A 27,519-nucleotide genomic window follows, 5' to 3' on the forward strand; every position below is an offset into this window, starting at 1 on the left:
ATAATAATAATAATAATAATAATAATAATAATAATAATAATGATAATATCACACCTTTTTTTCTGCAAGGAACTCAAAGCAATGCTAGCTAATCCTCCTTCCCCCCTTTTTTCTTAACAACACCCCTGTGAGGTAGGTTAATCCAGGTCAGCAACTAGCCCAAACCCACCTAGTGAGGATCATGATCCTGGATCTCCCAAGTTCCAGTTCGGTCACTAGGCTGCACTGGCTCTATGGAATTATTCGTCAAAATCTTGATCTTTTTCCCTGCTTCTCCAAAAGGAAACTCTAAGCAGGAATGTTGTTCAGGGGAAAATGCAGAGCATACCAGCTGTTCCTGGAACATGTGAAGAATTTATTATGGCAGGTAGTTTGGAGAGCAGGGAAACTGGGTTGCGGCTGCTACACATTTTCATTGCAGCCCACGAAGCCTGGCTGAGAAGCTCTGAGTTACAAAGGTCTCCAGAGACAGACTTGGGGTGGAGAAGAAGATAATTTCTTCCTGCCTTGGAAAAACCAGTCTCTGCAAGGGAAGGGATTTCTTTTCTAAGGTTGCAATCCAATACGTCAGGTTGGGGGGCAGAACATCTGTCAGGTTGAGGGTCAAATTCCATTGCAGATAATATTTATTTATTTATTTATTTATTTATTTAAAACATTTCTATGCCGCCCCCATCGCAACAAAGCCTCGGGGCGGCTCACAAAGAATACATAAAAACATAAATAATAGTAATATAACAATTTAAAACAAAAAAAAATTAAAAACATTTAAAACCCCCCGGTGCATTCTCGGCTAATTTAAAAATCCTAATAATTCAATAATTTAGCAATTAAAATAAGTTTTAAATAAAAAGGTCTTAGCCTGGCGCTGAAAAACAAATGACGATGGCGCCAGGCTGGGGAGCGCATGCCATAGATGGAATGCGCTCCATAGAATATCTCAGGGACTCAAGTGATCCAAGTTCACAATGTCTAAGTCTTCATTGTTGACCTTGACATTGTGCAATTCTTCTGTAATCATGTTTTTCCCCCTTTTCTTGATGTTTAGCTGCAATCTTGCTTTTGCACTTTCTTATTTCCCTTTCTCAGGAGTTGTTTCAATCCATTGTCATTTCTTCCAGTAATACAGTTCACGTCCTGCATTTGCTGAGAGCATATAAATACCTTCCCTCAACTTTGGTGTCGTCCAAGATGTGTTTAAGTGCACCTTCCATAATACCCCAGCAAGTGCCCAGGGGATTATGGAAGTGGTAACGTGACACATGGTTAGGGGAGGCAGAGATATAAGGTAAAGTCATATGCCACCCATCCATTGAGAAAGCACAAGAGTTTTTAATAATTTTTTATCTGATTGTAAGATTATTTGATCAAACATTGTCTGTTCCCTATAAAAGCCATACATTTTATAATTTTAGTATGCCTTGATTGTATTTGCACTTGGAGCCACCAAGAGAAATCAGTGCCCTGTTCTTGTAATTCTTGGTTTGATTTCAATCTTCCGTCATTACCAAGCATATCATTACAAGTCACAATCTTAGAGCTCTCGGATAACTCAAGGTGAGAAGCATCCGCTGAGTGTGTTTTTATTTTTTACCTGCAAGACAAATACGGGTTAAATCGATAGAGTGCGAAAGGCTAGAACGGCCCGGGGGAAAAAAAGACCCTCTCCCCCCCCTCGCGCATGCAAACGAACGAGAGAGACGGAGCGGGAGGGGAAAGAGGCGGGGAGATGCAAATCGTGATGTCCCTTCCTGTCCTGCCCTTGGGCGGAACTCCGAGCCCGGGCTTGAGAGTCCGATCCGGAGCCGCTGCAGCTGCAAATGCGAATTCCGAGACTCCAGATCTGCCTGGAGGGGTGAGTCAGTCCGGGGCAAAGGGGGGCATCTGCCCCGCGGCCCCTCGCCAAGGCGGCACGCTCCGGCGTTCAGTTCCCCGCCTCTCCCCCATCTTGAGAAACGGGCAGCGAGAGAGGTTAGGCCACTTTGAGAAGCAGGGTCCCTTTCTTGCTCGCAAATCCGGAGCGCGGCGGGGTGTTCCGAAGCCCGAGGATTTGCACTGCGGATCTTGAGGGCTCGAAACGGCTTCCTCTGCATTTCCCCCCCGCGCCGGCTTTACAACAGCCCTGCGAGGTCGGTCAGGCTTTTATGTTGCATAATGCCCGTGGCCAGAGGAACAGCAGCAGGGTCTCGCGCAAAGTCACAGACGTTACAGAGGCGAGGGTTTTCCTGTTTTTTCTTTTAAATGTGTTATTCTGATACATGTATTTATAGAGCGATATTTATTTATATCCCCCTTCTTTCTTGCAAAGAACAAGGCAGATTACATAATTCTTCTCCTCTTCCCAATTTTATCCTCACAACGGCCTTGTGAGGTGGGTTAAGCTGAGACTGGTCCAGAGTCACCCAGTGAGCTCCATGGCCAGGTGGGGAGCAGAACCCGGATCTCCTGAGTCACAGTCCTGCACTCTTGACTGCCTCACCGCACTGGGCCTCATTGTACTTGCATCCTGTCCTTTTACTTGCAAAGAACCCGTGCCAGTTTACCTGGGCTGCCTCTGTACTAGACCTACCTCTGCTTCTGGGGAGGGGGGGGGGTATTTTGCTGTTAGGTGGGTGGTTTGCAAATCAAATAAATAAACTGAGGACTTTCCAGTTCAGAGGTAGCTTCTTGCAGTGCTTTATGTGTCTTCTCAGAAGTAAGCCCCAATTCGTTTAATGAGACATACTCCCAGGGGGACGTGAATAAGGTTGTATCCTCTGGGTTACAACCCACAAATGTTCAGTTCACATGCCTTTTACTCTTCTACATTTCTTTGTGTTACAATCTGGAATTGCGTTCTTTCACAACAACAACAACATTTTGCATATTGAATATCTTGTGCATGTTAAGTGGTAGTGATGCCGATGAGCTCTATTTCAATTCCAAGTTGTAAAACAAGAAAATAGTTATTTATTTAACAATTTTAATATATTGTCTGATGGTTTTAAAATCTCAAGACAGTTTACAAAAAAGCCAGAAAATATATAAATACATATTACAACCATATTACAACTGTGAAATAGTTAAAAGCTCAGTGCCCATATTTGCTCCAGCTAATTAAAATACATGATTGATTTAAAAACTGGGAGAATAAAAGTGGTTTGGCCTGGCACAGGAATGAATGAAGCGTCGGTGCCCAGTGCATCTCCCTGGGGAACGGATTCCATAATTGGGGCATTATTGTAGAGGAGACTCTCCTCCTCGTGACCTTCCTTTCACTTCTCTCAAGGAGGACTCTCGGGGAGGACCTCCACGGCTGATCTTAGGGTCCATAAAGGCTCATATGGAAGGAGACATTCGCTTAGCTAGCCAAGCCCTAAACTTTATATGTTATTGCTAATACCTTCAATCGAGCCTGGACTTCAACTGGTAACCTGTGCAATTTATATAGGAACAGTGTGATGTGTTCTTGTCCACCGGTCCCTGTCAGCAGTCTGGCAGCTCTATCCTGAACCAGTGGCAATGTCCGGATCATCTTCAAGGGCAGCTCCACGTAATATGGAAGAGGTTATACACCAACAAACACAATAACACTTTGCCAGTTAAAATCTAGATCAAAAGGGTAGATTTCGAAAGCCCTCCTAAGAGAGCCAGAAGTATTTGTCTTTGGAGGGAATTCCACAGTGTAGGGGCTGCCACGAAGAAGGCCCTGCCCCTAGTGTCCGCCATCCTTACTGATCTTGGGAACAGGCCAGCTGGCTAGGTCTGGGGAAGTTTCTTAGGAGCATTGACAACCCTTAAAGTAACCTGGAACCTTCAAATGTAGGCTGACCCATTTGTTGTTGTCCAGCTGTTCAGTTGTGTCTGACTATAAGCGATCCTATGGGCCAAATCTCGCCACACTTTCTGATCCCGTGTCACCTCTCTCAGCTGAACTATGCTCTGGCCCACATCCTCTTTGATGGAGTCTAACCACCTCGCTCTTTGGTGACCTGGTTTTCTCTTGCTGCTGAGCATTCCAAACATTATATCTTTTTCTAATGAGCTTGATCCTCCTTCGTGGATCACTGCCTTGTCGTGGCGAAGGGGCTTGCGTAGCTCAATGAAGCTATGAGCTATGCCGTGCAGGGCCACCCAAGACAGGTAGGTCATAGCAGAGAGCTCTGACAAAATGTTATCCACTGGAGAAGGAAATGGCAACCCACTCCAGTATCTTTGCCATGAAAACCCCATGGACAGTACCAAAAGGCAAAAAGATATGACGCCGGAAGATGAGCCCCTCAGGATGGAAGGTGTCCCATATGCTACTGGGGAAGAGCGGAGGGCTAGTACTAGTAGCGCCAGAAAGGATGAAGCGACTGGGTCAAAGCTGAAAGGACACTCAGTTGCAGATGTATCTGGAGGTGAAAGGAGAGTCCGATGCTGCAAAGCTATTTGCTTTCTCTCCAAATACAGGAGTAGCCCTGCTCAGCGTTCATGGAAGGATGTGGGACAGAACGCAACCCTCTTCCCTCGCTCAGGACTGGCTTGAATAGAAACTTTTTTATTCTTCCGTACTTTTAATGTTTAATTTTAACTATGTTTTTATGCTCAGTTCGTGGATCACTTGTATTATTTAGGTATATATGTATTTACTGGATTTGAATTGTAAGCCCTCCAGAGACCAACTGGGTGTCTGGATGGGGTAAAAATACCCAAATAAATAAATAAATAAATAAAGCTGCCAAGGATGCAGATTTGCAGAGGACACAACATTGGGTGGGATAGCTAATACCCTGGAAGACAGAAACTAGATTCTGAATTTCAGCTTTGTTATCTTGCTGACCAGGGACACATCTCGTTTAATGTGCTCTGGCACCTGCTTGTTCGTGACTCGCACTGTCCGTGGAAGGCTCGGGAGCCTCTGCCAACACCGCGGTTCAAACGAGGCCCTTTCCTCTTGTCGCACTTTTTCGCTGTCCAGCTTTCACGACTGTGGGTTGCAATAGGAGAAATGAGCCCTCAGACCAATCTGCACTTGCTTGCCAAGCTGGAGCTCTCGTTTTCCACACGCGATTCATGCTTGTCATGGCCATACGGCCATGTGAAAGCCATCACTTTATTTCTGCACTGCATTCAACACTGTGAGACTGACCCGTTAGAGTAAATGAGAATTTCTTTGTATTTCAGGAAGTGGCAGTCCTCAAAGAAGGTCATCTGTATTTCGTCGAGGTGGTGTGTCCCGCATCCTTTTTTCAGCCGAACCTCCCCTAAGGGGGTCATGCAGGAGAATTCAAATTCTTTACAGAACTCCATGGCCACGGAAAGAGGTATGCAGAAAAGTGAGACTTTCCTGGCCAAAGTAGACAGAATAAGGAATTTGGGTGGGTAGGTGTGTTTGGAGTCTGGAAGGAGTGCCGAGGTGCCTCTTGTCCCCATGGGGACACCTTGCCCTTCGCGGCCGCCATGGTGAGCGCAGCTGGTCACTAAACTCATTTCCTGGAAGAAAAATGTGGGAGACTAAAAGAAAAGCTTGCCCAAGAACTCAAGTACAAGGGCAGGGATGGGTTTTTAGCTCCCAAACACAAAACTGCTCTTTTGAAGGGAAGCGAAGGTGATGGAGGACAGCGGTTTGCTTGTGTGCATGCCAGCCTCCTGGCTCATGCTTAAATCAAAATTAACCCCCTGGCAGGTGCCAGGAGAGGTGGTTACAGGCCTGTGGGTGCCAGCGGGTGCCTTGTTGCAAATCCCAGGCCTAAAGACATAGGCTGAGCTCGGCTGGACCAGACTAGAGTTGACTGAGTCCAGCCTTCCGTACACCCGGTGACCAGCTATCTGCTCCAACAGGAAACCCACAAGCACCCTCCAGCCCATGGTCCCCAGCGACTGCCTTTGATGCAGGAGGTAGCATAAAGCCATGAGGACTAGTAGCCACAGATAAGACTTCTCCTCCGTGAATTTGTCCGAATCATCTTTTAAAGCCTTCAGAGTCGGTGGCCACCACTTTATCTTTTGTCAGAAAGTTAGCTATGGAGAAGAAATTGCACAGTTTGTTTGTGGCTCCTTTTCTTTCCCTAATAAAGCAGGAATGGGATTCTCATTTAAACATTAAAATGCACATGGATGGGAATGCAATATGCTTCATGGAGCATTTTAAAAAATCAGTTTACAACAGTGTCAGAGGGACAGCTAGCCTACGATCAGCTCTCTGACTTGCTCGCTTTCTCCACGTGAGGGATACTGATCGTATTCAGATCTTTGACCCTGCACTGACAATCTGAATGCTGCTGTCCAGGAACTGACAGGTTGTACAGGCAGCCATTGGTGTGTTTTCTTTTCTAAGCTAGCAGGCATTGAAACCTCTGGTGGGAGCAAATTGCCTAAATAAAAGCATTTGGTATGGAAATTTTACACTCTTTTTGGCTTTACTTAATCTACTGCCAGTCAGCTTCTTTGAGGAACCCAGAAAAACATCTCCCACTGCTGCCGAAATATGGAAAAAATTGCTGTTCCTTCAAAAATATGATTACTGCATCTTTCCATCCTATTTGCAGACTAGCATTTTCTTTGTTATTTGATAACTTGATGTATGTTCTTTGGATTCTGTTCTGATTATTTCTAATAGTAAACATAATCTTTATTTGCATTGGCCACAGGCCTTCGCATGGGGAATAAAAATATGCAGAAATATAAGCACATAAATTGTACTGAACTAAAATGCCCCTAATTACATTCTGTAATTTATAGTAAAAGCCAGTACCAAAATGCATACATAATCCATTACACATGTCTTTTCAAAACCTATAAAAGTTAGAACTCTGATACAACATTGGATTTTATTTTAATAGTGCTAGTTAAAATTTTTGCGGTTTTTGCCACGACCTGTTTGTTTTGATTTACAGGAAGCAAAGACACATACACAAAATCTGCTTGCCCTGGAATAGATAACCGTCGGGGAGGTAATAGTAGAGAAGTAATAACAACAGGGAAATGGGCATGTGGAAAGCTAGCGTTTTGAGGAGAAGGTCTTTTCCCTGACATGCTAACTTTCTATATGCAAGGATTTTTTTTTTTTAAAGGGTGGAATCAAACTCTAAAGAGAAAAAGAACCAGATTTGGTACAGCCTCATTTGTTTTCTTATTCCAGTGGAACTGGAGCCCCTCACCACGTTGAAAAGAATTCAAGAGAGCTCTTTCAAGTGCCTTGATGAGGAAGCGACTTCTCATCCTCAGCCTAAACCAGAAACGCAGCTGGGAGGCCATCCGCTGAAGGGAATGGCAAAGTCTCTGCCTTGCTGGGGAGCCCTTGAGAGACTTAGTGAAGCTGCCATCCAACAGAGAATCCTCACAGGAGAGACCCAAGAAAAGCAAACCGAGAGCGACAAAGACTGCAGTTGGCGAGCGGACTTTGTGATCAGTAGGAGAAACCCTAAAAAACGGGACAGGCCGTATAAATGCTCTGAGTGTGGCAAAAGCTTTAGCGTGAGCTCAGACATTATCCGGCATCAGAGAATCCACACGGGGGAGAAGCCATACAAATGCCTGACATGTGGGAAAGGCTTCAACCAGAACTCCCACCTCACTGCACATCAGAGAACCCACACAGGCGAGAAACCATACAAATGTTGGGAGTGCGGGAAAAGCTTCAGCTTAAGTTCAGACTTCACTAGACACCAGAGGATTCACACGGGAGCCAAACCCTATAAGTGCTCTGACTGTGGGAAAGGTTTCATTCAGAAATCGCACTACATTACACATACAAGAAACCACACTGGGGAAAATCCGTACAAATGCCCTGAGTGCGGAAGAGGCTTCACATCCAGCACACTGCTCATAAGACATCAGAGAATACACACAGGCGAGAAGCCGTTCAAATGCTCCTTCTGTGAAAAGAGGTTCTGTGCCAGCTCAAACTTGGTCACGCACATGCGAACACATACTGGGGAGAAGCCATTTAAGTGTCTGGAGTGTGGGAAGAGCTTCAGTCAGAAATCCACCCTGATTGCACACGAGAGGACACACACGGGTGAGAAGCCATACAAATGTTGGTGTAGCAAGATGTTCAGCAAGAGCTCTGACCTCCTTGCTCATGAGAGAACCCACACGGGGGAGAAGCCGTACATCTGTCCCAGCTGTGGCAAAAATTTCCGGATGAGCTCACACCTCATTCGGCACCAGCGCATTCACACAGGAGAGAAACCCTATAAATGTTCTGAATGTGGGCGGAGCTTCAGTGCCAGTTCTCACCTTATCAGACATCAGAAAATCCACCTGGGGGGGAACTGACAAACAAGCAAAGGTGCAATTCTATCCCCCTTCCCACAAAAACAATCCTACTGGCGAAACTAGACAGCAAGGATACGATTCTGTGCATCTTTTGGACGTTCACGTCATTGAACACGTTTTAAATTGCTGGGTTGGCGTATTCTGGGTTACAATCCCTTTTTCTATTTCTGATTTGTATTTACCAATGAAAAATGTTTTCTGGGCTGTGGAAAGAGCTTTGGTTAAAAATTTTCCCTCAGGACACATCTGGGGAGAGAAGGCATATCCCAGATACACTTTCTGTGAAGAAGGGCTTGGCTTAGTTTTGCGAGGCATCGTCCTTCCCCTACAACCACAATTGCCCTGAGTCTGTGTAACATTTTTAGAGAGTTGGAGTCAGCCTGGAAGGACAGATAAATTGACTTCCTCCAGTGCGGTTGTTTCACCTTAACTCTTCCTCAAATATGATCATTTTGCATTTCTATCTCACCTTTCCTTATCTTTATCCAAGGCAGCTTACAAGTTCTCCACCTCTCCATTCTCTCCTTACAACAACCCTGTGAGGTAGGCTAGGCTGAGAGGCTGTGACTGGCCCAGAATCACCACTGGGCTTCATGGTTGACTGAGACTAGAATCTTCACCACTTAACAGTCCAGCGCTCTTAACCACTACATCACACTGGTTCTCCAAGAATGCCCAATCCGACCCAAATGGTCCAGCAATCTGTTCCTGCAGTGGCCACTCAGGTTCCCATGGGACGTCCACAAGTAGGACCTGAGCACACACTCATATTCACCAGCTACTGTTATACAGAGACTCAGTGGCGGGATTCAGACGACAAAACAAGCCATGGTGGTTTTTCACCCTTGTTGGTCTGTCACGTCGTTTGAACCTAGTCATGCTATTTCACCATGGTATGTTTGATCTTTAGAAACCATGTTAAGAAACGATGGTTTGTTCTATGGTTTCTTCATAGCACCATGGCTTGTTGTATTGTCTGAACCCACCGTTATGGTTTCCATGGTGCTGGTATGCAGCTATCATAGAGTCCCCTGGAAAGAGTGGCAACTGCAAGAGCCACTCCTACCATCCAGTCTCTGTGTGGAACAATGAAGAAGAGGCAGGGGCAATGCACCCTGGGATTGAATTTCAGGCGCAGCGACTGATGGGATGCACGCTGAGAATGGGAGGACTGAGTGGGGAGGATGGAAACCGTAATAATGGGAAACCACTTGATCCTCTGTCAGAGAGATCATGGTAAAAACCACGGATCAGGGTAACCACGCAGGACAGTTCGTTGTGTTGTGTGAATGCAGTCACTGCTGCTATCCTGGAGATACTGGAGAGTCGCTGTGCCTAGTAGCTATGAGGACTGATCCCTCCAGGCATTTATCTTGGCCCCTTCTGCAGGTGTCCAAGAAGGCGGCCTTCACTGCACCCTCTCAGGGCCTTCTGTGCCTCCTTAGCCCAGTCAGGCTTTCTCAGCTTGTCCACACTTGCCAGGTTGCTGTGAAGATGGGCCTGGGTGGCCTGGTCTCCGTCTGGTCTGGAGCTTGGGAGGAAGAGAATAGAGAGAAAACAAGGGTCAGTAATGCACAGGCGTTAAACTAGCAACCTGGGAGCCTGCCTTAGTTTGAGTCCAGCCCTTAGTCCAGCGCGTTGAGCACTTCCAGCACTGACTGGCTGCAACGGCTCTCCAGGATTTCCCGCAGGGATCTTTCCTGGTCTGCCCTGGAGATGCCAGTGGTGAGCTTAAGGAGCTCTGCCAGCCAAGCAGGGGCTCTTCTGTTGAGCCACGCTCCTTTGCCTTAAAGAAAGGCTCTAGTCCTCATGGTTTTGAAAAAGGGGCTGTATTCAGTGGGAACATAGGAAGCCGTTGGATATCAAGTCACCCTTGGTCCATTTAGCCTCCTGTCAGTGGCTTTCCAAGGTTTCTGGATGGATTTTTTCAACCTCGTTTGGAAATGCCAGGGGTCAAACCTGGAAATTTCTCCATGTAAGACAATGAGGCAGGCTCCTCTCTTTCTGCACCTTTCCTACAGGAGCTTCTTTATGATGAAAGCACTGCAAAGTGTCCACTTTAGGAAACTGGTATGTAACATTTTATGCCCATGGGTGCTGTTACTGGAGGGAATAATTGTCCCATGCCATAGATGTTTTAAAAAATCAGAAATGTGGGTTTGGATGTTTTCTTTATAACCTGAACGACATTCTAAATCTGCCCCCTTGAATCATGGGAAGCCACCACCCGAGTCTTCGCATGCCATGGAAACCAGGCGCTTGGAAAGTCATCTGGTTTCCCTCAGATGTTCTTCAGGGGAAAGCAGAATGACACACAAACACATAAATAGAGAAAAACAAACCCTATAGCAGAGTTTGCTTCTGTGGTCCTCAGTGTGATTTGGACTCAACTCCCATCATCCCCAGCCAATGGTCAGGATGAGGGGAGTTGTAGTTAACCATATTTGGAGTGCTACCGGTTGTCCACTCTTCCCTTGGCCAGTTATAGCCAGCTTCCTTGGTTTACTCTGGAGTAAACTGGTTCCTTCATTTGCGTTTTGAGATCTTAATTCAGGTTTGTCAGACTGTAAAAAGAGCTGCTCTCTCTCTTTTCCTGTTTGTGGAAAAGGTCATTTTCTTGATGTTTGGGAAACTGAAAATCCACAAGACCTAAAAACATTGGTGTGTAATTTTGCTCTTCCTGCCACTGATTAAACCTTTGGAGAGATGGTGCCACATTTTAGAAAGGGACATGGAGTGGGGGCAGATAATCGGCCTAGTCTGGGGGATAACCAAACGATGGATGCTCAGACGAAAAAGAGCAGGGCCTTCTGGGAAACCCTGGAAGGCCCCCAAGGCCTGATGTTCTGCCCCATAACCATGTGGGGTTGCTGATCTTTTCAGTACTGAGGGGTTCCACGATTTTGCCTCGCCCTGCTTTTTTATCAAGAGGTTTCTCATTCCCCCCACCAGCCCTTTCCAACCAGGGACGGGGTTGAACTACAGGCAGCTGGGGATGATGTGACTTGTGGTCCTTTACCTTTGGAGGGCACCTGGTTGGAACAGGTTGTCCTGCCCTATCTTTTCACTGAAGCATTCCTCAGCTTTTGAACCCAAGGGAAGGGGATTACCTTGGCATTTGTTCTTAATTGGGGGCAGGAATTGCAGGGGAATTCCATCATGTGAGGGAAAGTGGAAGATGGAAGAAGGAAGGGAAGACCGAACGGGAGACGGATGGACCCCATGAAGGTACCCTTGAACTTAGAAGATCTGGGTGGGACTGTCATGAGCAGGGTATTATGGAAGGCTTTCATTCATAGGGTTGCCATAAGTTAGAGACAACTCGACAGAACACAACAACCGACAATTTAACCCCCCTGCAACTGACTTTATTTCTCCTTTTCTGCTGCTGACTGAAGAGCAGTGTTTGCTATATTTCAATCCAAACATTCACTGTGCCGGGCTGGAGAACAGGAAAGGATCTTTCTGCTTGTGGCTTGAGGCACCTTCACCCAGCCTGTAGCTCCCCATATGCCCCAGCCAACACGGCCAACGATTGAGGATCATGGAAGTTGTAGGCTAAAAACAGCTAGAGGGGAGCAAATTGGGGAAGACTCCTCCCAGCCCTGTGAGAAATTCCCGACCCATCCCCGAGAGTGCCGTGCTGCCCTGAGGTTACAGGGGAAAGGTCCAAGTTCAGCATCAGCACCCTGAGGCAGCAACTGGGCCAGCCCTGGACCCCACATGCCAGTCATGGCATCTTATTTTCCCACAATGCCCCACGGTGATGCTAGTGGGGGGCATTGTGGGAAGTTAAGATGGCGGATTGTTGGAGTGCTGCAGCTTCAGCATGCTGCTCCCACCCCAGGGGACCCTATAGGGGCCCTCCAGCGTAGGAGGGGGCTATCGGGGTGCCCTTTGCCAAGGGCCAAACCCAGAGCTGGCTTTCAGCCAGCCAACTCTGGCTTTTTAAGGACTGAAGTCTTCATGGTTCCATTTAGCCATGGGCTTCAGGAAAGGACAGTTGGAAGAGAGAGGCATCTTATTAAAAGATACACTTTTATGGAAGCCTGATTGGCCCTTTGCCGCTCTCCCAGCATGCCCTGTTCGTAGACACTCCTATTTTAGGGTTTTTATGTGTAAGTTACTGGCTATTACAGGTTGCAGCGGTCCTCTTTTCCCTTCTTTATATCTTATTTCAGGACCAACACAGCACTGTCAAGCCAGATTCTCTGACACATGGATCCTATGGTCCTTACACAGCATCTAGGGGGGGCCAAAGGATTCTTTCAGTGCCTAGATCTGTGTGCGGAAAAGAGCTCTGAGTTGTGGGGTCCGAGGGGAGGAATGCCTTGGGCAGACATGGTTCGGCATATCTCTCCCCAGCAGACATTCCCTGAATAGCTGCTGTCGTTGCCACATTGGACCGTGGCCTCTCAGTCTGGCCCTCTTCACCGCAGTAGTGGGGGGACACGACGGGGCCATCTTGGCCTCCTTGCTGGCTGCCCTTGAGAAAGGATGCAGAGCAGGTGCAGCCAGTGAGAACAGCACTCCGAAAGTTGATCCACTCCCGAAGGAGATCCATAGAGGATCTCTTGCTGGAGGATCCCCCTGCCACCCCAAACCTGAAGTTGGCGCTCTTTTGAGCCTGATTCTCCAGGCCTCACTTTCCCCTTCCAGTCCTTTCGGCATCGAGGCTAATTCCAGGCAGCGATTCATCCTTTGCTTTACAGGTCATGAACATGTAACTCTGCTGTTGATTTTAAACAACTGCATCCTTTTTCTTTCCTTTGCCTTCCATGCTGATGGAGGCTGCAGGGTCAGATCCGTAACTTCCCTGTCGATTGATTGATTGATTGATTGATTGATTGGATTTATATGCCGCTCCTGAGCCATGAGGCTTTCTGGACAGCTTGCAACATATGCAATCAAATACAACAGTCCCATAATATCCACACTTTACAGTAAAACTGATAATACCGATAAAATCAATAAATGAAACAGATCATGTGACACGGCTGAAATGAAGCAGAATAAAATGAGAGAAAATACAAAGAAATAACCTGAAAGAAAATGAGATGATCTGTTACACAGCTCTCAGTTCGGTCTTCATCAGCAACGGCTTAATTAAACCGTCCTGAACTAACACACATTACGCTGTTACTTATTTAATGTACATAAAATATTTCTAGACCACCACTTACATTCCCAGGTGAAGCACAGAATAAAAATATGAAACCACAATATTGTTAAAACTGTTTAGTTGCAACAGCCTTCCTCAGTTCGGTGCCTTCCCAATATTTTGGATGCAGCTTCCTGTATTCCCAACCATTGCCCATGCCAGCTGGGGCTGATGGGACTCAAAGGGCAGAGGATCAGGAGGTAACCAGGCTGAGGGAAGGCTCTGGACTACATGATATAAACAGTGGCATTAAATGATACTGGAAATGGAACACCCTGGCCTAGTGGGCTGGTGGAGTAAGACAAGCAAAGTGAGGACTTTGATTTTGAAAATCCGCATCTCCAGTTTGTTTTTAGCCCCGTGTCTGTTTGGCCTCTCACTTGAGTCTGAAATCCAAAAGTTGCCACATATTGTAGCTTGAATCTCTTAAGTGCCCAGAGAGACATTTCAGCTTTTTAGAAGTCTGGTGATGGTACAAAATTTGTGGAAGTGCTACATGTCTAATGGCTGGAGGAAGAGTGTGTTCTCTTTGGGAACCCTTCACAGCTGAATTTCAGCCTGGAGCCTGCAGTTCTGCATCCAAGTTAAAAGTGTTAAAAGGATCCTTGGAGGTCATCCAGTCCAACCCCAGCTCAGTGCAGGAACCTTGCAAGGACAGCACCTGTGACAGGTAACAAAGCTGACCACACCAGCTGCCAATAGTCTATTGCCAAGATGTTCTTACCTTTCAGAAGTTTCTTCTCACAGTTAGCCAAAACTTGGCCTCCCAGTTCAAGACCTACCCTCGCTTCCTTCATAGCAGCTTCATCAAAGGCCAAATCTCACGAGATTTTGATTTCCCAACATGGTGCTTCTGGCTGCAGTGATGTCCACAAATTCTAGGACAGTTGGAAGAGGGAGGCATATTTTTAAAAGATGTGTATTTATGGAAGCCTGACTGGCATTTTGCTGCTCTCCCAACATGCCCAGTTTGTAGAAGCTCCTATTTAAGGGGGGTTTTGTGTAAGTTGCTGGTTATTACAGGTTACAGTGGTCTTCTTTTCATTTGCTTATATTTTATTTCAGTACCATCACAACACTTTCAAGCAAAATATTCTCTGGCACATCCTATGGCCCCTTACACAGCATCTAGTGGGCCAAAGGATTCTTTCAATTCCTAGATATGTGTGTGTGGAAAAGGGCTCTGATCTCAGAGTCACATGTGTTTAGATTTTCTACCCACCACCTAACAGTGGGCATGGAAAGAACTGTGTTGGCTATTTTTCTGGAGCTGCAAGACTGACCTTGCAGAAGGGAGGAAACCAGAGCTCTTGAAGTGCTCCAGCTGCCTTCCTTCCCTGTCCAAGGCATCCCTGTTAGACAGCCAAAATTGGCTGTTTAGTTGACTTGCAGCATAGAAAGAGTCAGAGCTTAAGATTGGAGGTTTATGGGCATTCCCACCGAACGCTGCCATAAGAGGTCCGCAAAATCATATTTCAATCTGGAAGGGCCGGAGTATGGCACACCCAAAATAGCTTCGATGAAATGCTTCTGGGTTGGCCTAACTTTTAGCAGCCTTCATATAGTGGGTAAGCTTGCTCATTAATCACGGGCCTGGCCGCTTCTTAAACCAAGCCAAGACCAAAATATCCACAGGATGTTTCCACTGGTTCGTAATGCTCTTCCTGCCACTGGGGGCATAAAAATAATGTTTCTGCAATTATATCAGAGGTGGAGAACTTTAAGCTGAGGTATAAAGACAGACCTCTGGGGGAGTCCTAAAATGTCCCTATGAGGTTTCCTAGAAGGCCCTACTCCGCTTTTCACCAACCACTGATTTTTTTCTCTTTTTTGGAGCTCCCCTCCCCCCCCCCCATTCTAAAGTTTGAAAAGATTCTCCTAATACGTAATTACTGGCAGCAAGTTAAACTGTTCTGTTACAGGAATAACACACAGGCCTCTTTTCAAGCTGAAAAAGGTTCTGCCATCCTGATATAAATCCTTTGGGAAAATACCCAGAATTGCAAGTAACTTTGGTGATGTTTGGTCTGGTCTTATTGTACATTTCTTGGAAAACTTTGCCCACAAATGCAGATACTGTTTTTTAAACATGTACCCTGGACCAAGAGAAGTTCAAACAAGTAGGTCCTAGATCAAATCAAGCCAGGAGTTGCCCTGGAAGCAAAACTGACAAAATGGAGGCTGTTGTACTTCAGACGTATCTTGAGAAGGCAAATCACACTGGAGAAGACCAGAGAGGTTTGCCTGGCACCAAGTTTATACTCTTTTCGGTGCCAGGTCAAAACCTTTTTATTTAATCGTTGTTTTAAAAATTAGCATTTTAATGTTTAACAGTTGCTTTTTATTTTATTGTTTTATGTTATTATATTGTTATAGATTGTTTTATTGTATTTTGATTTTAATGATTGTAAGCCGTCCTGAGATGCCATGCATAAGGGACGGCATATAAAAGTTTTAAATAAAATAAAAGTTTCCCTAAAATAAATGTTAGGGAAAGTCACCAGCATTAAGAATTAAGAGTTCAACTGTGAGATAGATTGATTTGATAAAGGAGCCTCCCAAGAGCTGCACAGGACTTGTGAAGGACAAGACATTCTGGAAGGCATTCATTCATTCAAAGGGGTGCTGAAAGTCGGAGACTTGACCGTACGTAACAACAATAAACACTGCTCTGAAATTTTTCATCAAAACTTTATGAAGTTTTCTGAATAGTACGAGTTTCACTGAATGGAATTAGCTGCAGCAATTCAATCCAGTAATGATCAGGCCGCCATTTCTGAGGGCTTCGTTAAACCAGATACAGCGGTACCTCAGTTCACCAACTTAATTCATTCCACGATTCTGGTCGTGACCCAAATTGGTCCCAAACCAAGTCAAGTTCCCCCACAAGGTTCAATGTAAATAAGGTTAATCCGTTCTGACCCCTATGAATGTGGTCGCGAGCCAATTTTGGTAGCGAACCAAGTCAAATTTGCCCATAAGGTTCAATGTAAATAAGGTTAATCCTCTGTAAATATTTCTTTATCACAAAAATTTGAAACCAAGTAACAAAGTACAGTAGAGAACACTAACCTGGGGGGGGGGGGGGGGGAGATTTGGAGGGAGAGTCCCCCTCTATAAGGACATGGGGAGCTCTCCTTCAGGGGTTTCCTCTCGTTTGTCTCTTAGCTGCAGGGTCAATTTTGGCGAAAAAGCTGCACGTTCTGGTCACCTGCATTACCGCTCTGCCCATTCTTTTTACCACCATGCTTGCGCTGCACTTTCTTTGGAGCTGTTATTTAGTATTATTATTGAATACTACCTCACAGTACTGTATGTGCTAGAAAGCGCACAAAAAAGCTTCCCAGCAAGTGGCCACAGGCCCGTCTGCAACTGCGAGCGGGGAAGATGGCCGTGATCGCAATCGTGTTCGCGCAGGGAAGACGGCTGCCATCAAGATCATGTTCGTGAGGGAACATGACCGGGACAGTGCTCATCACCCGATGCGGAGTTCGCGGACGGAGGCAAAACTTTTCTGAAATTTTCGTTCGTGAACCGATCTGGTCATGAACTGAGGCGTTCGTGAACCGAGGTACCACTGTACATGCAACACACAACCCATGATTTTACTGAGAAGTTCCTTTGCATTTCATGAAATTTTTCGCCAGGTACACATGTATAGGATTGCACCCTAATTCTATATATGTACAGCCTTCATACTAGGAAAATACATGTTTCTTTACTGCTACTCTCTTAAGCAGTCCTTCAAAAACAAAGTGAAAATTGGTTGGCATTTTCAGCATTTGATGGGTGACCTTTTGCCTTGACAAATAGAGTATTAGTGAATATCCCATGCTGTCAGGCACATGATAAAACCCTATTTGCTCTGTTATTTGAATTCACCATATTATTACAACCTTTCCTACCTCCTGTTATATTCACTTGCACTCCACAAGTATTTCTCCTTGCGGTGAATAATGCTCCCCCGAACAATGTTGCTTTGTTCAGGATTTATTAATTACCAACAGAGATCGAGATGAGATATGCCTACAAAGAGGCATTCTTCCGGTCAAATGCATGCTTTTCTGGTAAGTCCTGCTACTGAATTTTTGAATATCCAGAAGAATTGATCTGCACAATTTCTCCAGGAGTAGGCTGCTGTTAAGCTTCTTGGATATGAAGATGACAGGTGGAAATAATCCAAGCCAGCAGCTGATGACACATACCTATTAATTACTGCATTTATTCCCCAGCTTTTTGTCATTGTGCGAGGAAAGCAAGGCTGCTTACAGAATCCTCCTCTTCTCCATTTTATCCTCACAACAACCCTGTTAGGTAGGTCAGGCAGAGAGCCGGTGACTGGCCCAAAGTCACACAGTCAGCTTCATGGCCGCGTGGAGACTTGTGCCCAGATCTTCCGAGTCCCAGGCAAGCGCTCCAACCACAAGAAGAAACTCAAGACCAACAGCCGGCACTTGGTTCAGGAAACAGCAGTCTTCCTTGGTCGCCGGCCAAACGAGACGCCTCTGTCGGACAACCCACCCCGGTGGTATGCAAATTTGACCACATTCCCATGTTGGGCAGAGCAGGGTAACAAGACGAGGTGGCGGAGGAGGGAGGAACAAAAGGGAGCATCTTATTCCAACTGGAATCGAGCAAGTTTGTGGGGGGTCAGCAACCCTATATGCTGATCTAATTCCGCTCCACCGGATTAAGCAAAAAAGCGAAGCCAAGCATGTGAAATCCCATGCGGTGTTTGCTTCACACCCTTGGACAGACTTATGTATATCCCAGGAAAAGTCAAGGAGAGAACAAGGCGTACCCTCCAAAGATGGTTTCGGGAAACGAAGTGGGGGGCCCTAGGAAACCTTCACCCCCACACACACTTTGACAACATTGCTGTTGTCGAAAGAAGCAGCACAGCTGGCCCTTGGTCACCTTTCAGCCCTCAGTTTTATAGTGTTGGTCTCTATCCCCGCCTCTTCCTCTTTTGATTGGCTCTTCTGACAGCTTCCCCGGGGTCTCAAAGCCCACCTGTCCAGTCTCAATCGCTCTACCCTCCTCGTCCCTTCTGCTTAAAAGGAGTGCTTCATGTCCCAGCCCGCACATGTTGTCAGGATGATGGCTTCTGGGTTGTAACCAGGGAGGAGATAATCCATAAACTGCACAAAAAGTGCCTAGCGTTGAATAGCTCTCCTGGTCACCCAAGGCGAACAGAGAGGCCATGTAGGCGAGTGGGAAGGGTGGCAGAAGAAACGGGATTGTTCTATGCTTTGGGCATTTCATCCTCCAGTCTATTTGGCAGAAGACACATTTCCTGCTAACCCACCAGTGAATTAGCAGCCTGCCTGTCTAAGCTGGCCACCAAGAAAGGGCTTTCCCTCCCTCCATGACCACCATGGAAAAGCCAGTGAGTAGCCCTGAACAGGCTAGAAAACTGTCTGTGGGTTCATAAGCCTTTTGGATTTATTCATGAGGCTGCACTGAAATGAAAATTGATCCCGATCGGCACATTCCAGACATGGACTCCTTCAGGGGCCGCCAATGAAACAAAAAACAGTGGTTATTTTCTGCGCGCTCTGTTTCAGGGATGGATGGATGAGTAGAGGCGCGAGCTGAACCTACCGTCTGATCAATGGATCCTCATCGGCAGCTCAGCTAGAGCTCTGAGCTCCCAGTTAATGCCAGCAAGAATCCAGCAGACCCCATTCCTCGAACAGAGTCTCTGATACAGCCTGGCATTAGCAAATCATGCTTGTACCATGCACAAGGGCGGAAAATAGCTGCCCCTGCTCCTCCAGACTTGATTTTTTCTGCCTAGCCCCACATACAGCCCGCTCACCCCCAGTCTGGCTTCCAATCTTCCACTACAAACTGATTGTGTGTTCCAACCTACAATGGCAGCAATGAGGACTAGCAGCTTGCTTAGAAAAACAAAAAACAGGAGGCTCCCAACATGCTGACTGCTGCTTCAGATCCCAATTGCAGCACACAGCACAGAAGTTAGTAATTGACAGGGAAAAAAATTGTAGGTACACAGGGAAAGCAAGCCCTGTATAATTCTTCATGGAATGAATGGAAAAAAGAAGAGTCAAAGAAGCACATTTTGAAAGAACTCGCTTGCCACTTGCCTGGGGAAGTTAAGAATCGATTCCTAGTGACCAGGCCATCACAAACATGCTTCACTATAAATAACCCCACTCCGTGTGGAGAAGGACACACATATGCCCCGTTCTCATGTCCTTCTGAGTCACAATCCTTTGCGTGGTTTCACCCGCTTCGTCCTTTGCAGGAAGCCCAGCCTCGGTGGCACCAAAGCTTTTCCCGTTATCGGCGGGTTGTGGGAACAGTTTCTGCCTCGTGTGCCTTCTCTCGTGCGTGCTGCAGTGGGACCTCTGGCTGAAGCTTTTGCCACAGTCCAGGCACTTGAATGGCTTCTCCCCCGTATGGGTCCTCCGGTGCCGAACAAGATCCGAGCGGTGGCGGAACGTCTTCCCGCAGTCCGAGCAATTGTACGGCCTCTCTTTAGCATGCATCCGCTGGTGCCGGCTGAGAAGCGAAGGCTCACTGAACCTCCTGCCGCAATCCGGGCACCGGTAGGGCTTATTGCTTGCTGTGTGGGTCCTCTTGTGCACAACCAGGTTCGAGCTGTCGCTGAAACCCCGGCCGCAATAGGAGCACTTGTACGGCTTCTCACCCGTGTGCGTCCTCCGATGGCGGACCAGGTAGGAGTTCTGGCAAAAGCTTTTCCCACAGTCCAGGCACTGATAGGGCTTCTTGTCTGCATGAATTCTCCGATGTGCTATGAGGTTGGAGCGGTCGCTGAAGCTTCTCCCGCAGTGGAGGCACTGGAAGGGCCTCTCCCCTGTGTGGGTTCTCCGATGTTTAAGGAGGTCGGAGCTCCGGCCAAAGGACTTCCCACACTCTGTACAAACTTTTTTCCTCCTATCCTTGTGGAGCCTCTCCTGGGCAGTGGGGCAAGGAACTGGTTTGCACTCTCTTCCCCCTAAGGGGCTGTTGTACCGATTCTCTGATTTGCATTCATTCTGAAATGCGCCCAGCTGCTCCTGGCACAGAAAGCTTCCCCCGCCAAAGGTCCCGGGTGGCTCCGTTTTCTCTGAACATTTCAGCTGAGGTTTCTCCTCCTCATTCTCACTCACCCATCCATCTCCTGCTGGAAATTCAGAAAAAAGAGACACGCACACTGGTCATTCGACGAAACAAAGCCAAAGAGGATCCGGCCACAGCAATGAATGCCCTGGTAATGAGTCTGCTTCACGGGGCTGCCCTTGAAAGGCAGGTTTGGAAACCGCCCTGCTGCAAAATGTCAGAGCCAGCTTGTTCTCTGGCTTGCATGTTTCAGGTCACACCTTATGTCACCTACACTAGTTCCAGGTTCACTTCTGAGCCGGATTCAAGGGGCAGGTGCTTCTCTGCAAGTCCCTAGGCAGCTTAAAAACTGCTCTGGCTCAGAACTGCAAACAGTCCATCTTCACACAATCTGCGAACATAATCGACGTTCTCACGCTTAAGTCATTTCTAATAGTTTGGGGGGCGGCGGGGCAAAGTTTTGCTCCAGAAAAGCCCTTTGAACTGCTCTCCTGAAGCAGGGACACCCCTTCTGCTTCAAGCAGCAAATCCCCGACAGAAGCCCCGTACATGTGGCCCAGCCCTGCTGCAAGCGATGGGCCACACGGGAATCTCCGGAAGAGCGGAGGACACCCCTAGTCCAGCGTTGTGCTCGCACAGCAGCCAGCCGCTCCCCCAGGGGGACACTCACAAGCAGGAGAGAAGCGTGGGAATACCATGCTACCCACGGCCCCCAGAAACTGGGTCAGGCCTAGGCTGACATCTGGGTGGGTGACTTAAGTGCTGTGAACTGCACAGAGAGCTCTGGTTATAGGCGGTATAGAAAGATAACCATAACAACCATAACCATAACTGCTCCGAGAGTGGAGGAAACATATGACCATGAGAACTACCGCGTTTCCCCGAAAATAAGACCAGGTCTTATATTAATTTTTGCTGCAAAAAACGCATTAGGACTTATTTTCAGGTGATGTTTTTTTTTCAAGTACAACAATCTACATTTATTCATGCGCAAAAATATACTTTTATTCAAATACAGTCATGTCATCTTCTTCTGGAACATCGTTATAACTCTCCAAACCCCGAATTGTGTTGCCATGGATGTACTAAATGTGTCTTTCTGGCTGACAATCTTAACTGGGGCTTATTTTTGGGGTAGGGCTTATATTATGAGCATCCTGAAAAATCATGCTAGGGCTTATTTTCCAGTTAGGTCTTAATTTTGGGGAAATGGGTAGTAGCCAAGGATAGACCTCTCTATGAATGTGTCCAATTCCTTTTGAAAGCTGTCCTAATCAGTAGTCCTTCCTATTCTCTGTCCTGAATCTTCCACCCATCAGCTTCACCGGGTGGCCCCTTTGGGTTCTAGGCTTCAACCCACAATCAGGTCCAACCCCCGACTCAGTGCAGGACACCCAGTTAAACCATCCCTCTCAGATGGCTGTCCAGTTGCCTCCTGAAGGCCTCCAGTGGGGCAGAGCCCACTGCCTCCCTGGGCCGTGGAACCCATTCTTATACTGCTCAAACAATCCGGAAGTTTTTTCTGATATCCAGCCCGAATCTGCCTTCCTGTAACTTGAGCCCATTATTCTGTGTCCTGCCCTCTGAGATGATCAGGAAGAGATCCTGGCCCTCTTCGGAGTGACAGCATCTCAAGCGCTTATAGAGCATGATTCTCTCTCCCCCAAACTACTTTTCTCGATGCTGAACATGCACAGTTCTTTTGATCTCTCCTCTCAGGGCTCTGTTGCCAGTCCCCAGATCACCCTTGCTGCCCTCCTCTGAAGCCTTCCCAGCTGGTCTGTCTCTTTCTTCAACTGTGGTGCCCAGAATTGGACGCAGTGCTCCAGGTGAGGTCTGACCATGACAGGAGAGACCAACGACTCCCAATACACTTTCCAGACACAGTATTTCGTACACCTCTGTTATCGACCCTTCCCTGCCTGGTTCGAAGGCTAAAGAATCTCAGCGGACTGCAGAGTTTTCCCACTGCTCTTACACGGGTGCTTTTGTCAATTCCCTGTAGGACAAGACCTCTGACATCATAAGAAAGTCTCACCCAGAGAACTGGCATCGCCATCACTGTCGTGTTTGGCTTCCCTGTAGAGCTGCCACTGCCGGTTGCCTGGCGGAACCCGCTCGGCTCTGGAGACATTCCCGGGAGCTTCCAGGAAAGACCTCGGCACCTAGAAGAGCGACAGGTGAATGGCTTTGGCTGGCTTCGCATTAACACTGACAGCCAGCACATTTAGTGCACTGCTAAATGCAAGCAACCAGGACCTGAAACGTCCCCAGGGAAAGGCATAACGTGAAATTTTTACTATCACATTTTCATTCATTCATTCGTTCATTCATTCGTTCATTCATTCAACTTATATTCTGTTATGCTAGTCTGAAGAATCTCCAGGCGGATTACAATACCACATAAAATAACAATAACAAAATCAACATACAATAAAGCAGAGAAATATGCAGTCAAGGAACTCAAGGCACTTTCCGTAGTTGAGTTTTACCCTCACCACAACAACCCAGCAATGTAGGGCAGGCTGAGCGTGAGTAACTGGCTGTTACCTTTTGAGCTTCACAGGCGAGCAGGGACTTGAACCCGGCTCTCCCAGGTGCCTAGTCCACCACACCACCCTCGCTGGCTCTCTTCTGGGCACATCCTTTCTTCTATGAAACTTGAACCCAGGCCTGCTTACACCCTCAAGCATTTCACGTTCCAGGTGGGGATCCTAGATTTGCCAGGTGGCAACTTCCACAGCTTACCTGGCCTCAGACTCTGGCTCCCCATGCCCTGCTCCAGGGCTACAAGTCGGACGGACTCTCTGGGCCACCAGGTGGAAAGCCTTCCTGGGCAGAGTGTTGCTGCTCTATAGCGCTGCACGGTGGCGGGAAGAGGGACTGCGGCCAGCGGAATCTGGGGAGCCAACAGGAGCCCAGATGTCCATATAAATAAGAGCTCCGGGAAGGGCTGGAGCTCCATTCTGAGGGTGGCTTGCGACAGAAGGTGCTGAACCTATTTGCTCTGTCGAAGGAGCGAAACCAATCTGCTGGACAACTACCTCGGCATCCTGTTCTAAAACCTGACCACCAGGCTGATTCCAAGACTGTTGGCCTTTGACCCCAAGAAAATGTTTGGCTGGGGTTCCTTTTTCCAAATGCATCCAAAGTGGAAGCATAAAAGGAAAAAGGATGAGTGAGTGATGCATGCGAAGAAGGAAAAAGGGTCCAAAACGGGGACATGGCAGTTAAAAGTGCTAAGCAAAGGCCAGGGTGGCAGAGGGCAGCGTTCAAATCCACAGGTGGCCATGAAGCCTACTGGCCACAGCACTGCATCTTTGCACGCTCTCTCTCTCTCTCTCTCTCGCTCTCGCTCTCGCTCTCTCCCTCCCTCCCTCCCCCCCGCCCAGCCTATCTCAGAGGGTCGTTGAAATACTAAAATTGCAAGGGGAACTGGGAGAGCTTTGCAATTTATGGTAGGCTGCTTGGAAAAGAAAGAAGGGCATTAAAAATGAACGCAACAATACATAGGCAGAACTTGGTTAATCCCATCCTGGCACTTTTTGAACTCTTAGGTTGGCTAAGTGATGGAAAGAACTGGAACAGATATATGAGAGCCGGCCAAACACAGGTGAAAATGAGCCAGCTGGACCCAGTGTGCCAAACTTCCAGGTCAGGGTCCAAATTCGGCCCTTTCAGGCATTCCCGATGACCATGCCTCATTCTCCCGGTTCTGTCCCCTCCCGACTTTTGGCCATGCGGTAGTTTTGCAACTTGTGTGCAGTTTTTGTCCCCATAATCTAAATGCTAGAAATGCCTTTTCAAAGCTTCAGTTACTGCCAGGAAGAGATAGGAACCAAAAATATGCTGGTATTTTGATTTCTTCCTCTATTGTTTGATTTCTTCCTCTAGACCTTTTTATTTAATCAATATTTTAATAAGTTTTAATATTGAATTTTATCATCATATTTTAATTGCAGCCAGAGTGAGTTGTTAATTTATTTATCTTATGTTAGATATTTGTATTTTATTTGTGTAAGCTGCCCTGAGGCTTTTGCAAAGGACGGCATACAAATATCCTAAATAAGTAAATATTGTCTTCCACCCAGCACCAGCGAAATGTGGACCGCCGAGAGAGCCCACAAAATAAAATTTGGCACTCAGGCAGAAAGAGGATCAACACCTGTGAGTTTACTGTAGAATGCAGTACTCCTGTTTAAGGTAGTCCATTCGGTTCTCTCCACCTTACCTGTTTCACAAGGTTGTTATAAATATTTTTTTTAAATTGTGGTCACGGGGGCAAGAATCATGCCTTGAGCTGAATCAACTGAAGCTGAATCCAGATAAGATGGAGGCCTGATTGGTGAGCACTCCCACATTCCAACTAGGTAATTTTCAACCCACCCTGGATGGGGTTGCACTCCCCTAGAGGAGGAGGTTTGTAGCTTAGGGGTCCTCCTGGACCCCAAGCTTGCCCTGGTTCCTCAGGTGGACTTAGTGGCCAGGAGCAGCTTCTGTCAGCTTCACCTATTTCTCAGCTATGCTCCTGCTTGGGTGAGTGGAGCCTCGCCACAGTGACCCGGCAGGTAACCTCTCACCTGGACAACTGCAACACGCTTTGAAAACGGTCCGGACATTACAACTAATGCAGAACGGGGCGATGATGGAGGACTAGCTGATCATTGGCTGATTATCCATCAGCTGCATTGGCTCCATTTCGGTCCAGGCCAATTCAAAGTGTTGTCTTCGACATACAAAGTCCTAAACGGCTTGGGACCAGGGTACCTGAGGGAGCGCCTCTTTCCACATATTCCTACCCATCTACTGAGATCCTTTTCAGAAGTCCTCCTCCAAATATCCTCCCTAGCGAGATCCAAGCGGAAAGGGCTTGGAGGAGGGCATTCCCAGCAGTAGCATCCAGATTCTGGAATTTGCTCCCCGGGGATTATCTGCCTGGTAACTAGTTTTCTTTTAGGTGCCAGGCAAAAACTTTTTTATTGAAATGAGTTTCTGGTTGATTTATGTAAACCTTTTATATTTTGTTATGGATTTTTTTATCTATAATTAATTTTGGTTAATTTGTTGCTTGTGTTTACTGGTGTGAGTATATCTTATTTGAGGTGCTATTATTTTATTGTTTTACCTTTTTATCTGATTAATAACTGTTTTATTGTAATTTATACTCTAGCACTGTAAGCTGCCCAGAGAACCTTCAGGTTATGGGGCAGCATAGAAATGGAATTAAATAAGAAAATAAACTGAGTTCCACAAAGGTGGGATATAAATGAGATATGAAGAATACTTATTAATTAACTAAATGGAAAGCTGCTCCCCTTGGGGGCACTCCTGCCACTTTCTCCAGGATAGGGGTGAAGGGCATCTCACCTGCTGCTCCCAGCCCTTAGGCTCACGCTGCTGCCTCCTCAGGAACTCCTCAGCCAAGACCACCGCCTGGGAGCAGGACCCTGGCCCGCCTTCCCGGACCCAGCTCTGCATCTCCAGGGGCAGGACGGCCAGGAACTGCTCCAGGATGACCAGCTCCAGGATCTGCTCCTTGGTGTGCCGCTCAGGCTCCAGCCACAGGCAGCAAAGGGCTCGCAGCTGCAGGCAAACCTCACGGGGCCCCTCAGCCTCCCGGAAGCCAAACTGCCTGAAGCGCCGGCGCTGGGCCTCAGCAGTCATGGAGTCCAGCCTTGAGGCCTCCGCCTTCAGCTTCCCACTGTCCCCTCTGTCCCTCGCCTCCAGGCTGTGGGAGGCTGGCTGCGTTTCTCCTGCTAAGGGCCGGGGCGCCCAGTCCCCTCTGGGCCATATCCAAGCATCAGCAGCACCCTCGAATGGGCTCAGAAACGCCTTGCTGTTCTCCTCCCATGGCACTGGGGCTGGCAGCTGCGGATTACCCCATCCTGGGTGGGGGGACTGGACCACCTTCAGAAATTCCTGCCACGGCCCGTCCCAGCTCTGGTGCACCCCATCTCCAGGTTCCTGCTTCACCTGCTGAGGGGCTGCCCACTGCAGGAGTTCCTTGCTTATCCCAACCTCAGCCATCTGTCCTGCCCTTTTGGCATCCCTGCTTGGTTTGGGCCCGGTCAAGTCTTCCTGCTCTCCTGCCTTCTCCCCAGGCTGGGTTCCCTGCTCCAGCACAGCCTGGAAGTGCGAGCCTAAAGATGTCTCTGCGGTACTTCCCACAGCAGCCATTTTCTCTCACCCTGAAAACAGAAATACAACAATTATCTTGCTGGATCAGACCAAAAGTCTTGCTAACCCAGTTCTCAGCCTCCAATGGAGGCCAGACTAACATACCCAGGAAAGTCAAAACTGGGGACCAATGGTAACAGCTTTTCCTACTTCCCAGCATCTAAGATAACCTGCATCTGGAAGCAGAAACGGCATTTTCCACTGTCACAGCCATTTTCTACTGGTAAAACCATTCTCATCTAAAGCAGATTTAGTTTTGAGTTGGGGCATATATGGAGAATGGGAGAAAGTTGCCAAGGCATTATTTTCCCTCCCTGCCAGAGTGCCTGTGCTTTCAGTGGTCGCATAGCAGACAGAAATTCTGCAGGTTCAGTTTCCTGTATCTGAGGGCAGAAGAGGAGGAATCCTAGTCTATGACAATCTTCCTCCACCAGGCACTCCTCAGACCTTTCACACTACAACTCCCATCATCTCAAGGTGATGAGATGCATAGTACAAAAAATCTGGAGAGCATCCAGTTGGCGGACTGCTGTGGAAAAAGGCGCACAGTTGTTAAAATTCACTCTTCTAAGGAACCGTCCCAGGCACAGACGCCTCAAGCTTTCTGCTCCACCTGTTGAGCTTCTGCCTGCCATACTATTTTTTTAAGATACAGGAATCCCACTTGAGGGGAGGGGACGTGAACAGCTGGAAATAGGAAGGGGAGAACTTGCACAAACGCCCCCAGTTCCCAGCCTGCATGGGATGCCTGTCCCTTTTCCCCGCCCCCACCCGCTGCAGCCCCCCCCCATTCTCTGCCTGCGCGACTCTCCCCCGCCCAGGGGACTTCCCTTCCCCCCGCCCCCCAT

The 27,519-nt window shown here is 47.5% G+C and overlaps 2 protein-coding genes across 3 annotated transcripts; one reads left to right on the top strand and one right to left on the bottom strand.

The window, feature by feature from the left end:
* Nucleotides 1-1,744: 1,744 nt before the first annotated feature.
* Nucleotides 1,745-8,456, top strand: LOC123035104 (zinc finger protein 501-like). Of its 2 annotated transcripts, XM_044452984.1 has the most exons (4): nucleotides 1,745-1,855; nucleotides 5,149-5,288; nucleotides 6,861-6,917; nucleotides 7,106-8,456. In XM_044452984.1, exons 1-4 carry the CDS (start codon nucleotides 1,821-1,823, stop codon nucleotides 8,242-8,244), a joined length of 1,371 nt encoding a protein of 456 aa, XP_044308919.1. In that variant the 5' UTR covers nucleotides 1,745-1,820; the 3' UTR covers nucleotides 8,245-8,456. The 2 variants fall into 2 exon arrangements, with proteins under 2 accessions (XP_044308919.1, XP_044308920.1); XM_044452985.1 differs by lacking the exon at nucleotides 6,861-6,917.
* A 10,657-nt stretch (nucleotides 8,457-19,113) lies between these two features.
* Nucleotides 19,114-26,672, bottom strand: LOC123035095 (zinc finger protein 397-like). Its single transcript, XM_044452966.1, has 3 exons — nucleotides 25,862-26,672; nucleotides 22,533-22,659; nucleotides 19,114-20,558 (listed from the first exon to the last, which is right to left on the bottom strand). Exons 1-3 carry the CDS (start codon nucleotides 26,669-26,671, stop codon nucleotides 19,570-19,572), a joined length of 1,926 nt encoding a protein of 641 aa, XP_044308901.1. The 5' UTR covers nucleotide 26,672; the 3' UTR covers nucleotides 19,114-19,569.
* Nucleotides 26,673-27,519: the final 847 nt, after the last annotated feature.

This window comes from Varanus komodoensis, unplaced genomic scaffold (assembly GCF_004798865.1).
Source record: "Varanus komodoensis strain SLA01 unplaced genomic scaffold, ASM479886v1 scaffold76, whole genome shotgun sequence".
Lineage (NCBI taxonomy): Eukaryota > Metazoa > Chordata > Lepidosauria > Squamata > Varanidae > Varanus > Varanus komodoensis.